Source organism: Lissotriton helveticus, chromosome 3_1 (genome assembly GCF_964261635.1).
Source record: "Lissotriton helveticus chromosome 3_1, aLisHel1.1, whole genome shotgun sequence".
Lineage (NCBI taxonomy): Eukaryota > Metazoa > Chordata > Amphibia > Caudata > Salamandridae > Lissotriton > Lissotriton helveticus.
Window position 1 is genome coordinate 1,197,001,071 of NC_136061.1, and position 14,504 is coordinate 1,197,015,574.

The window sequence follows — 14,504 nt, forward strand, 5'->3', positions numbered from 1 at the left end:
CCGCGGTGCGGGGCGTTCCATTTGAGTGTGCCGGGCCTCGTCGGCCAACGGACGTGCGCGACACTACAAAGATTTAAAAAAAGTTCAAAAGAAACGATCACCCATTGTGAGTTTATTTTATGCACCCTAAATTCACAAAAGTAAAATTAGAGATATTAGCCCAAGCATATAGCCACCAAAGTCGTGTATACCTTGTTTAACCTAAACAATAACATAGACCTCTATTTAAAAATGAAAAGAGAAACTTTATGAAAAGACAGCCAAATCACCTTATAAAGCAATTCTATTTACCAAGACCTATCACCTATCAGGAAAGTAATTACTGAGGGTCTCACAAATAAGCTTCAATCCAGCTGCCTGAAACAAAAATGCCTTCATGTACAAACTAGATTGTGACTACTCTATGCTTTAAAAAAAAATCCAAAGTTAATCAAGCCACTTACAATTGATAAGAGACAAATCCAGTATAGCGTGGCATCAGGAGGTTCAAATGGACAATATATCAAAGCAACCTCCCAACAAAAATGATCCTATCAAAAATTAAACAAAGATATGAAGCAAATTAATAATAGGGAATGAACCATAACTACAGCGAGGCAAAAGAATAGAGCCATGCCTCAGCAACAGCCTTACAAATACCTTTAAGTAATGCCCGCTCCTCTCGTCACCTTATCGAAGGAAAGTTCATATGAATGTAAACAGGTTTGTGTCTAAAATAGCTCTACTCCCCAACTGAGATAGAGAAAAGACTACACCGACCAAATTATCAAAAAACAGATAATTAGCTAGCTCATCTTAGGTGCTCCCACAGAGCCATTAACTTGTCATACGTAGTTTCAGAAAAATATACTCTGTTCCGACTGTGGTCGATTATTTGTCCTTGGGTCAGCCTACTAGGTTCCTGTCAGACTGTTTTCTTGAACAAACAGGCTGTCCAAAGACCTCTCAGTGCATATGGGGCAGAGCAACTCGGCAACTCCACACTCATTGTTTTTTTTTAGAACATGACAGGGCACAAGACAATTTGTACAGTTCCGTGTTCGCTGTCCGGAGTAATTGGTTATAATTTAAAACACCACATTGTCACCATTTACAAATGATAGATCGCTCGTGACTATACACCTAGGGTAACCATTTCCTATCTATGTGTCCAACTGTATGGTACCATCACTGGGTCCATGCATGGGCTCTCCCAATAAACATTCCATTTGCCTCAGACCTGTTTCCATTTTCTGGGACAACACCTACTCTCGTACACCATCTTCTCCGCTACCAATCACCAATCGAGGTCTTTCCTCCAATCTTGTGATGTTGGCGTGTTGGGTGCTCCCCACAGAGTGGCGATATTGCGCTTAGCGATTACCAGACCCACTGTCACCCAAGTTCTCTTTTTGGTGTTAAGGTTATATGCTTCCCTCATATTTAGTAAGACCATCTATTCACCCAATACTTCACTTAAAATGCAGACAATTGCTTCCCAATACTGTTTTTATAAATCGACAGTCTCATAGTATGTGGTAATATGTGCCTTCTTAGCCGCACCTCTTCTACAACTAGGGTCCGACCCCCTACCCATTTTAGCAAGGGATTGACAGGAAAAGTAGGTTCTATGTAGTATTGTAAGTTGCAAAATTTAAATGTAGCCAATATGGCCACTTCTCTTATGGAGGCCAATGCTTCCTGCCAGTCCTTGTCTTCCAAGTCACCTATATCTAAGTCAATGAAATCGCCCTATGGTTCATATAGTCTGTCAGGATCCTGTCTTCCAGTGGGTAAGACTTAGGGAATTCCGTTCTCCTGGTGATAGCAGCTTGGAGTGCAAGTCTGATTTGTAGGTAATGGAACGTCTCTGTGTCTGATAATGTGTACTCTCACTGTTGTATTGTGGAGGGTACCACTCCCCCCCAAGTGACCAGAGATCGTCTACACTGGAAATACCTATAAGGTCCCATTTGTCAAAGCCGGGTATTCCCCTTAAGGTGCCTAGGATTTCGGCATCCCACAGCTGTGTGGCCTGTGCTATCTTGTTGTTCCATCCTATGTTTTTATGAACTGTGTGCCAAATCTGCACAGTGTTTTTTGTTGGGCCCGTGAGCTGGAGATGTCTGGAAGGAGTGTAAAGTGCCCTAGTGAAACCTCCTGTCCCCAGGACGTAGCTGTCCTTTCTATATGCTGGTTCGTCTAGGGGCCGGCGGAGAGAATGATTAATTACCATTAGCTGTGCGGCCAGTAATATTTCTGTATGTCCGGCAACGCTACACCTCCGTCAAACCGCCCTCACAAGAGTTTCTGATATGCTTTCACACACAAAGTAACGTCCTGTGTTCGCTTTCTATTGCCTTAAAGTACTTGGAGGGGACTGAAAATGGTGTATTCTGCAATATATATAGAAATCGGGGGAGCCATCACCTTGAAGAGGGCTGCTTAGTAAGGAGAGTGGCAGAGTCCTCCAGTGGTGCACGCAACACTTCAAACGCTTTAATGGGGGCAGGAGATTACAATGGTAAAAGCGATCTAGGTCAGTGGTGATGTAGATGCCGAGGTAACTGAAGCCATCCGTCAACACCGCAACCTCAAACTCTTTGGGGAGTGAAGCGAGCGCTCCACGCTATACATATATAATGTACTTCGACCAGTTAATGGTGTAACCAGAGTATTATCAAAGTTGATAAATATGTTCAATATTCTATGTATCAAAGTTTTGGTAGTAGCTACGTAAGGAAGAATGTCATCTGCATATAGGGATATTCTATCTTCCCAATTTTCGGTCTAGCATAAGCCCCTTATCAATGAATCCCTATGGATCCAGCTTGCCAGCAGTTTGAGTATTAGAGCAAAGATCAACAGTAATAAGGGACAACCCTGCCTTGTCCCTCTTTGCAGGGGGAATGGTGGGGACATTCTATTATTCACCACCACTTGTGGCAAGGGTCCTTATAGAGGAGTCTCAGCATTGCCATGATTTTGGGGCTGAATCCCATCCTTTCCAACACTGCAAACATATATGGCCACTCGAGCATCAAGCGACATGACCACTGCATCTTCCCTCAAAGTTTCAACTCTTCCCAGCACACCTTGTAGCCTGCGTAGGTTAAGCGCAGTATTCCTTTCCGGCATAAACCTGGATTGATTGGGATGTACCAGTTGTGGGATAATCTGGATAAGGCGTGAGGCGAGTAATCTAGCGAGAATTTCGATTTCTGTGTTACGCAGGGAGATAGGGCGATAGGATGTGAACTATCCCCCAGCTTACCTTCTCTATAGATCACCACTGTGGAGGCCAGAAACTGGTCTTCTGGGAGTTTCCCCTTCATTTAATTTTCTAAGTACCTGTTTTTTAGGTAGGGGCAATCTTATTGGCAGCTAGTATATGTAGCTCGATCGGGAGACCATTAGATCCCATCACCTTTGCTGATTTAATACTCCTGATCACCTGGGCCACTTCTTCGCCAGTTATATTGTCCTCCATCACTGCTAGATCCTCAGGATGGAAGGTGGGGAGGTGCATTTCACTAGTAACTCCCAGGCTTCCACTCCTGACGGTGAATAGACATGATGGGTCTCTGAATGTCTCACCTGCATCAGTACTGATGTCTGTGACCAGTCTATTAGCTTGCTCATGCCTGTCGCACCAGGCGAGCAGTTTCCCTGCCTTGTCTACTGCTTCATATATTTTATGCTGTGTGGTCACAATGCCGGACTTTGCTCTGTCTGTTGCTAAGTCTCTATATTCTTTCCTCTTAAGGTGCAGGGTGTGTTTGGGTTTGTCCAGGCCACTTCCCTTCTGCTTCACTTCTAATTGTAGGAGTCCTTCTCCAGTGTCTCAAGTGCGGCTCTTTTTTCCTTTCTGTACCCTGTCGTTTGGGATTTAGCTTACCCTCTGACTACTGTTTAAAGGCTTCCCACAAGGTCAATGTAGACTGTACCGATCCCTCATTTTCTCGAAAGTAGCACTTTATGACTTTTTCACCTGTGGGATTTTCAATCACCATGGATTAATGAACAGTTTCCCCCTTGGTCGTGGCGCATTCGCCGCATAAATCCCCTCGCTAGGAGACGTATGTCTCTGAAGTGGAGAACTAGATCCACTGGTTTAAGTATGTAATCTATTTTGGAGAGACCATTGTGTGCCCCTGAGTGGAACTTAAAGAGCTGTGCATATGGGTTATGAGTTTCCCACGCATCAACTAATCCCATGGCATTCAGAAGCTCAGAGAGTTGTGAGTCTGTGCTTAGTGGGCTTCGGTAGTGGGGTATCGGTCCTTCTGATCTTGACAGTGTTGCGTTAAAATCCCCTCCTATCTTTAGTTCTCCCTCTGGGAAGTCTGAGAGCACGCCACCTAGGTCTTGGAAGGTTTCTGTGTGCAAAGCTAGGGAGACCTATATAGTCAGTATGGTGATCGTCTTAACATTCCATCCCTTGTCCCGGACACCACTGCATAGCTGCCCTGTATGTCTAACCGGGTGCGGTTGATGGCCAGGGGAAAACCCTCCGTAGGAGTATCCCACTCCCCTTGATCTGGTGGTGAAGCCTGCACAAGCTCCTAGTTTATACCCCCAATGGTCTGTGGTCTTGCTGGAATTACCAAGCAGGTGAGTCTCCTGGAGCAGGTCCACATCTGGGGAATGTCGCTTGACGTCTTGGAGTACTACCCCATGTTTCAATTAGTCTCCCAGACCATTATGGTTCCAGGAGAGTAGTCACAATCCTGGGTCTTATGTGGTAATCCATTGTCGATGTTGTGATCCTTTATTGTACTCCCACCCGCTCCGAGGCATGCCCGAAGGGTTGGTGCACAATGTGGTGTGTTAATGCTAGGTTCAAGCTTGTTGCGTTGCATGGTGTTTCCAATTAACTCTATCCTTGTCAACCTATTTAAACAAAATCCTAACAGCAAGGAGTGACTGTTCTTCCTTTTCTCACCCGCTCCCTCCTCATCATCAAGATAACAACAGTGAAGAATATGACTTACTGTAACCCCTCCCTGCCTCCCTGCAATGTGAGTGTTAAACTACCATCTTCCCCAACTATGCAGATTGCCTGTCGCCCTATCCCAGTCTGAATCGTAGGAGACCAGGGCTTCTCCCCTGTGTCCACCGCTCTTCCCCTATATCATTAGGGAACCAGGTATTGTTAACTAGCTGTCCAGAAGTTCTCCTCTGTGCTATGACAGGTCTGTATGGCCCCTGCATTGCGTGTTGTAAGGCTCACCTGTGCCAGGTTAGTCCCATGGGTTCAGCGACTTTGTTGCTGGAAAGAGCGGTTCAGTTTTGCGGCTCGTTCTCCACAGGATTCTTACGCCTGGTACCCTGCACCATATGATCCCCACACACCAGAGGTCTTTTTAGCTGTCTGTCCTATCGGGCCCTGAGGCTGTCTCCCCCACCACTCTCCATCCTTCTATCCATTCCCAAGCCATCTCTGGAGTCTCAAAGAACCACGCCTTGCCCTTGGCTTCGATTCTCATCCTTGCTAGGAAAAGCATGGAGTATTTCACTCCTTTGACCCATAGTTCCTTTTTTACTTCCTTAAATGATCTCCTTTGTTTCTGGACCTTGACGGTGAAATCTGGGAAAAACGTTATGGTGTTATTTTCATATTTTACTGGCAGTGCACTCCGAGCTGTTTGCAGAATGGTATCTCTATCGCGGAAGTTGAACAATCGGGCCTAGATAGGCCTCTGCTGGGCTCTGGGTCTTGGTTTACCCACGGGGACACTCTGGTCCCTTTCCTCGGAGAATCATTTTGAGAGGTCTCACGGTTGTAAATGCGGTGTTCTCAGTTCATCCACAAAGAGGTCCGCCGCTGGCTCTTTTGCCCCTTCTGGTACTCCTATGATCCAGACATTATCGCCCCTCGACCGGTCCCTCTTAGTTGCCTAGCTTGGCTTCCAGAGCTTGGTTGGTTGTGTGCAGCTCTTAGACTTGTTGCTGTAGGATTTTCGAGTCTCCTTGGAGTTCTGCCGTGGTGGTTTCTACTGTGTTGACTTTGCCCTCATTTTGCAGAAGTCCGCTCTGAGTTGCGAAACCTCAGATGTGATGAAGTCCATTTGATTTTCCAGTGATGTGCGCACACCGTTGATTTCTTCCATAATGTCTTTCAGGGTGGGCACTCCTATTTCCGCCTGCGGCTGGATAGTGGCAGCTGGTTGTGTCTGAGCAACTGCTTCTGCAGCCTGGTGCCCGTGTATCATACACTTGTCCAGTTTAGTTTGGTGTGTACCTCTCTGTCCCTTTCCCTCTGTCAGTACAAGCAGCTAGGGGGATAGTGTATGACAGGAAGGTACCACGCGTTCTCGGGGGTAATGACTGCTCCATGACCCTGGGGGGCAAGGCCACTCCACTCGGCCTGTCGGGTTTTCCCTCAAGGGGCCCGGGTCCTGCACTGCAGTACAGCTGCCTGGGTATCACGGGGGGCAGGCTACCACCCCTGGTTCCTTGCATTGGTAGTACTTTTATGATGGCGTAATACGCTAGCTGGCGCAGTGGGCCTTATCCCCAGAGTGACTGCTTGTGAATTCCCCCAGCCCACTCAGAGGGGCGGGGGAGTCTGTTCAGGTGGTACACCAATAGTACCGCTACCTCACTTGTTTCCGAGCTAAAAAGTAGGCCCAGACGAGATACGATCTGGTGCAACCCCACAGCAGGCCTCCTTGGTGGGGTTCTCGCACTATCACAATGACTTCGGGGCAAAGGGTGGTAGGCCCGCACTGCAGAGTCTTCAGACTGCTTTCACCGCTTGATTGCAAACGTCGTTATCGCAGTTGAGTCTCATGCTGGGCCCAACTCCTGTACCGCACCCACTGGGTACGTTCACTGCCTTACACTACTTCAACGGCCTGTCCCCAGCAGGGACGCCGCTCCACTGACAAGTCGGACGTCTACCCTAGATTTGCTCACCTCTGGGTAGTAGGGCTAGTCCCTTGCCGGTCTCCTCTCTCAGGCTGGGGCCATTTTCACTTCAGTATTCGGTTGCGGCGATTGCCGCTGCTCTCCGCATCCTCAATGCCCCACTTCAGCATTCTGGGGGAGGCACAATCAACCTTTGGGGATCCAGGGGTTGCGTCTCCAGCTTTCCAGCCAGTATCACCATATGGCAGTAGGCTACAGTAGGCTGCTAACCTCGATATTTCAGTTCTGAGCGCTGGGGGAAAGAATCAACTCCACCACAGTCGGCTGGAGTGTATAGGATATGGTGTTGGATTATGAGGGGATTGTGCAGTGGAGTATCGGAGCCTCTCTATCGAGTGGCCATCTTCCTTGGCATTCAGCCACGCTCCGCACTCCACACTCCCCACTCCACACTCATTTTTGAAGGAAAGACCATACACCAGGTAAAGTTGTTATTTTCCTAAATGTCACATTCGCCTTTAAAGGCTCTATTGTGTCTTCAACAGGGTTTGGCTGCTTCCAGTCAACATTGTCTCCCAACTGCTGTTGCCTCCCTTGACATTGCCTCCTAATGAGCGCTCTGCTCCTGACAGTTCTTAGGCAGGCACATGCAGACAAATGTTCACTTTTCACTTTTATTATTATTCTTTTCATGCCGATGCACCTCCTCATGAGCTCTCTTCTCAGAAGACACGCACAGTCCTTTTCTGCACGCAAGTCCTTTCCTGCTGGCACACGCTGCGCACGTTCTCTCTCTTCTCCCCTTTGAGCATGCTCAAGCAAAGCACTAAGACACATGCTTCATCTGGCTTCATTGTACACACTAGTAGCATATTTTTTCAATTTCCATGTCACCGCAGCTAGAGGCCATGCATGTAAGCACACACTCCTGTTACTCAATGGGGCCAAATCACAGTTCATCTGCGCATACAAGCCGCTCTTAATTTAAATCACAACAGCTCCCAATTGTTTATGACCAATAGCACAACACATTAAGCTCTTCCAAAATGGACTTTAAAGCGCTACTGTTACTGTGCCCTCAGAGAGTCTTAACTCATACACTCAATCCCGGTATGTTGTGCACTTGCCGCCAGTCCATTCCCAAAATCCTGCATCAAACATCACCAGCCAAGCCCTCACCTGGCACCATCAAGGGAGCAAAAAAAGAGTAAGGCCAAGAAACACATGATGTCCATGGCTTTAGGATGACAGAAAGGAGATGGGTTACACCTGAGAGAGATTGAAATAAAAGCCCAGGACAGAGATGGCTGGAGAGTCCTGGTTGATGTCCTATACCCCTGGAGGGGTAGTAGGCGTAAGTAAGTCCTTATCTGCAGACTCTTTTTCATATTTGATCATCATGCTTGTACAGTGAGAGCTGCTACCAGTAGAGTGCCAATCACTATAGGGATGGAGACTTTTGGTAATACCTACCAGGATTCCTAGAATAAAAATACTTCCGGTTACCCAAGTTTCCCTTTAATATTGGGTGCCCCGGGAATTATTAATTTATAATTATTTTAAAAATACCTGTAGGGCACCCTAGCTTCCCTTTAATATCGGGTGTCCTTGGTGTGAGTAATGTTTAAACATTTTAAAAATACCTCAGGGGCATCTCAGTGTGCCTTTAATATTGGATGCTGTTGGTATGATCAATTTTTAATCGTACCAAGGGCACACTATATTAAAAAGGGATTGGGGTGCCCTTTAGGTATATTTATTCTATGAGCCCAGTAAAGTATTATCAAAAGTGCTCCCTGGATTATAGTCAAGCCCATCCTCGTTTATAGGGATCAGAATGAAACCTGATAATGAAGCATGGCACTTATAATGTCGGCCCCCTGATATGCCTTTGTAAAAAAATTGTTGTCCAGAGATTTCCATTTTTGATTTGTATTTTTGGATCATTAGAAACGTAATTAGCTTCAGTAGATATTGCTGATCAGGGCCACATTTTTCGGGACAACATTTTTAAAAATGCCAGATGTCTTGCAATGATGATGTAATATTTCAGGAACCATGAGACCTATATACTTCATTTTTGTGTCAAAACATATGCAGTAGTATAAGTAGTCTTATAGAAACAGAAAATAACTCTTCTGAGTAACCCTTCCGCCATTTTCTAAAATGACAGATATAATAAAGGAAAAAGAGACATATATAGAAATGAAACAAATAATAATGTTGTTTAATCCTTTTATGTATACACCAAACAGTGTTTATGATCTGAATGTGAAAAAATAATTAGCACTCCTGTTTTAGACACATTTTAATAGTTTCCTTTATTTATTTGTTTCAGCGTCCACTCATGGTACATTTGCAGAAAGTTGAACATTTGAGAAAAACATATAGACAGGGACATCTATTTGTAGCACAGGTTTTCAAGTACATGTACGTATGTGTAAGTTCTGTGGGTAGAGGCTTTAGAAATTTCGTAGGTTTTAGCACCCCATCAATTTCTTTCCAACCAAACTCACGTGGATCTTTCTATACATATGCGTGGTCCAAAATATTTCTACATTTTCAGGTCAAGTAGAACGCTCGTTTAATGTGTCCATGCACAGAATATGGTGTTGGTGGAATATCTCCTAGTGGGATTGATCTCTTGAACTCACTGAATCGAAGATCGTCAAGCATGTGACAGTCAGAACTCTTATTCCACACACACACAAGGTATTCTTCTACGTCTTTAAAGTCACATTCTTCTTCTTTCTCAGCAAATCATTTTAGAAACTTCACAGGTTCAGCAGTTAACGCTCATAGTGTCATCCCTCATAAGAATATGTGCCTTGATAAGATTACTGGGCATCTCTGAGTCAAGTTTCGTGTACAGAATATGAAGCTGGATTAAGTGTCTTTTCTCGCCTGTTCCATAACTTATCCATTACTCTGATAATCCTTGATATATGAACATTGCAACAAATCAAAGTAGCACAATAATAACATCTGTGTCATTTGACAGTGCAATGACTCGATTGGAACAGTTTCGAGCAGCCTACTCAACTTGTTACGGGACATGAAGGTCAGCTTCCTCCAAGTTGCTGTTAAGTACATGAACAATATAACCCGTACCTTTTAAATATATTTCTGCAGGCACAACTCCTCTTTGACAATCATTCCACTTGCAATAATTAGAAATCCAGTCTTCACTGAAGCATCAGCAATGTTTTGGAGACTTATAATCTCCAAGTTCATCTTGTCTGATGTTGATGACCAAAATGTATCAAGGTGCACAGGTATAGATGTCGAATTTTTGATGCAGGCAAGATGAATTGTTCCACTTGTAGACATTTGTCTGATTATCTCACATTCTTTGACAGAGAGTTCAAGATAACTGTCAAAGACAATGTGCAGTTATTGCAAGGTGCACACTGACTTTGATATCTGTAGAACAGTCTGAACGACCTCTCCATAGTTTTGCATGGATGAAATCTTGACCATTTGCAATTGTGGCATATAGTCAACAACAAAAGGAGTTTTCAATGAGGACACCTTTTCGAATTGAAATTCTTCATGTGAAAGTTTTTTTTTCAAGCTCTTGTACGAGTTTGTGCTTCACTGGCTCGATTGCAGTATCTCCATCAAATGATGCGTTTGTTGGAAGAAAATCATGCGACAGAACATCCTTGATAAATTTACCCCTTTCTTTTGCTGCATCATTCTCTATGTTTTTGCGAAAGTTGTTTTTTTGTAACTTATTTTGTAGTGGCTGGATGGGCAAAACTCTTACTGTGTCAATTAAAGCGTGGAAGTTTAGCTTTAGTGATTATGTCAAACAGCTTTTTCTCTTTCAATACAAATCTCTCCTGCTTCAGTTCTGCGTAAAGTTTTGTTCCATGTTCCAGGACAACTAGTACACATATCTTTATATTGTTATCCACATATTGTTTGGGCACAATGTTGTGTAGTTGCACCTGCTGTCATTTCAAATGGGGTGTCTTACTGTTGATGAAATGAAGAAGGCTGTCAACATGTTTATTAAAACGTTCCCCTCTCTTTTTCCCAAGTTCATGGTGAGAAACAGAGTCATGATGGTCCATTAATTTTTAATTTGTCATCTCTTTGAAAACATTGCAAATAGAAAGGTCTTGATGGTAAACCAGCTGCCATTGTGTCTGACCAACAATTCCCTTGGAGCTTTTCTATGATCTCCTGATCATCTGTTCATTTCATATCTGGAGCACAGCATTGCACATTCCCTCTCTGTCGTTCACCACCAAATGTCTTTGTATAAATGTTCTGCAGCGGTATGGTTTTTCTGCCTCTAGCTTTTTCACTCTTCCCAAATACCAGGACCCATAGCTCAGGTAGTTTATGCAAGGGAATTCGCAAAAACAGTGATCAGTGACTCCACAGCCAATTTATTTGTGGGTCCCTTAGAGTGTGTAATACAATGCTCTGCACTTAGGGATTCTCTTTAGTACCGTGCCCTTGGTACCAGGGGTACCCCTTACTAGGGATTTACAGTGGTGCTAAAGGCCTTGCCAATTGTGGTACAATTAGACATTTACCCAGGGTTGGACTGGGAACACAAACCAGCCCTTGCAATACAGCTGGCCTGGCGCCGGAGGGAGGGGGTGCTAGTTCAGAAGCACTGCTGCCGCTTGCTTTAGCACTGCTGCCACCTTTGCTACAGGGAGCCATAAATGCAGCACTGCTGAAAAACCGGCCCCCAGTAACAAAACTGGTCCCCACCACTCAAAAGCCTGCCCCCACCCCACCCTTCCAGCCCACCGGGAAAATGGTTGGTATCTGCTACGGCTAGTCTGGACGTGCATTTACCTTGTTTTAAGGGAAAGAGTACAGAAACTAGGGCCTGGTTAGCAGGGACCCAGTGCACTTTCAGTCGAAAAGCATCAGTTCTAGGGCAAAAAGTTGGGGTGACCATGTCAAAAAGAGACACGTACCTACAACCCTGAACATTATCGAGGGGTTCGGAAAGTCAAAGGGTACTGCTTTATGGAGCCTCACCACTGGCCTCCCGCTTCCCAGAAGCAAAGCTTATGTATGACAGACCCCAGGGCAAGTTGAAAGAGAAAGTTGACCAGAGAGGCTGTGAAGCTCCAAAAGCACAATACTGCCAAACCTCTCAACATGTGAGTAATAGTAAGTCACACAATTGGAAGAATAAGAATGTAACTTATTTGAGGTGACACAACTAAAGAAAGTATGAAATGGCAGCTACCTGGGACTTTATTGACAGAAATATTGTTCATTGGTTGTTGGGGGAGCACATGTTTTCTAGTTCTTTCTGATATTGTGTGTAGTTTCTGTAATGTAATAGTGTGGTAATGAACTGCTGTGATAAATAAAGCAAAAGGAAGTTGAGCATAATCTTCACCTTTTGGATCTGCCATAGAATATATATATATATAATGCTAATTTAATAAAGATTAAGATTTTTTTAATACATTGTACTATAGGTTCTGGTTTGCCTTGTCTTCAATAATTGCACCAGTGACAACTCCATTATGCACATTTTACCACACTGTCACATCAAACGTGAGTCTAAAACATAATTTCGTAAAGTGACACACTCTAATGATTTTTTTAACAAGATGCTTTGGAAAAACGAGGCATGAGTGGAGTCTAAAATTCACCTGAAATTTAGCAAATTTGGCACACTGCACAGTTTGTGAACTTTGCTGGGTATCCCAATTACACTTGTACGTAAGAAATGCCACAAAATTAATTTTGTGAGAAAATACACTTTTTGCAATTGAATTCCTTTTTGGGCTCAGCTTTTTCCCCACTAACATAATTTAACAATTTTCTTTAGCTGTTTTTCACATTTCTCAGACATTGTGTAGTTTAGAAGATTGCATAGTTTTTAGAAGTTTCGGAGGAAGAACCTTCACAAGTTTGGTCCCCCAAGCTGGTTTTAATACTGAAGCTCTTCTGAAAATCCCAAACAATATGCATTCTAAAATTAACGTTAATATACCTTCCGGCATTGGAAATGGTGTCTATCTTAGTGAAATAGTCGGGTTGGTATGATGACATGATTCATGACTGTTTTTGTGTAAATTTTCCTGGCACTGTTATGTGATTTAATTGCACATTAAATACTACCTGAAGGGGTGTCCTATAATCTTGAATCATCAGTTACCATATTGCCTCTGGTAAACATAGATTCTATCAGCTCTCTGTGAGAAAATCTGGATTCTAGCTTCTAATGTTTTTGTTTTATGTTTTTTAGGAGGCATCTCTTCAGCGAGGTCTACCTCGTTACAAATGCAGACAAGTAAGTTCTGTCTATACAATATGTTTAACAAACAATATCTTTGTAATTTTAGAAATGAGAAAATTAACCTCTGGCTTTGCCTTTCTGATTTTTTTTGTGTGTGCATTTTTAGCTTGTGTGATGGGCATTATTCCGAGCTCTGGAAGTAGCGAAAAACAAGGACATTTCCTCTACCTGTCTTGTGGGCAGGACTCAATTGTGTTTCTTGTGGAGAATGCCACTTATTTTTTTTTATTCATTTAGTCTATTTCCCTTCATGATTTTGTAAGGTTTTAAGGCACAACAAAACTAACTGGTAAGAAACACCTTGAGCTCAGAGGTGTCCATATTATTTTAGTGGACATTCTGGAGCTGTCCTTAGATATCTGCATGTAGTAGCGTTATTGATTTTGGGGTTATATAATTCAATGTTTATTTCTTCGCTTTTCTACAAAAATCATCTACTGTAACCAAGCTGTAAGGCTTTAGGAAGCTTCCATGAACCCTTAGCGTTTTAATGGAAATTATCCATTTATTGTAGACAAAATGAAAACACCTAAAAATACATATCAGATATGTAAAGTTGATATGCTTTTCTATTGAATTATTTCACATTTAAAACATATTGGCTAGAAGCCCAACCTCAATGAGACACAGTAAAGTTAAAAGGAAACCTTCATCCACATCTGCGTCGAGTCCAGATGCAATGTGCTCTGAGCTCCCTGCACAACATTTTACATGAGGTTTTATAAATGTCAATACAGGTTGCTCAAGATACACAGCCATAACCCTAAAAAACGGAGAACTGTAGGGTTTAGTTAAAGTAATTCGAATGACGCAATAAAACTGTTAATTTTCATTGGGCATAGGAATTTTAGTCACTCTTAAAATGTACTCTATTCATTACATACAGCCTGCCTCTATAGTTTCAAACGGTTTTAGCTGAATCTTTTTGCTTGGCTCACTGAGAGCACAACATAGAAAGAAACACTTACACAACCTTATATCACCCACCATAAAACAAATCTGTATATAATGTCATTCTCCACTGGGACAAGTATAACTCAATCTCCACATCCTTCTGTTGGGTGGTTGTAAGAACAGGTATAAGATTGAATCCACCTGGAGGTAGTTGTATCTTCTCTAGAGTCGTTTGGAAACAATGCTATGTTTATGACACCTTTTTCTTCCACAATCAAAGGGCCCTTCATGAGTTTTTTGGTATTTGATGAATAGGAATTCATCTCAACATATTGGTTTAATCTTTGCTCAGCAACTCAGGCCCAAGTGAGCGAGAGAGAAATGCATTTTGGTAACACTGAAATTGCAACCAGGAGGACACCCAGGGTTCCTGTCCTAAACAATACTACCTCGAGAATCTAGGTTCCCA

At 43.3% G+C, this 14,504-nt stretch overlaps 1 protein-coding gene across 1 annotated transcript in view; it reads left to right on the top strand.

Annotated features, from left to right (window-relative positions):
- The window catches only part of LOC144823367 (uncharacterized), an 888,205-nt gene that overhangs the window by 183,944 nt on the left and 689,757 nt on the right, over positions 1 to 14,504 (top strand). Inside the window, exon 3 of the mRNA XM_078681837.1 lies at positions 13,091 to 13,135. Coding sequence (XP_078537963.1) covers positions 13,091 to 13,135 — 45 coding nt within the window. The remainder of the gene's footprint in view (positions 1 to 13,090; positions 13,136 to 14,504) is intronic.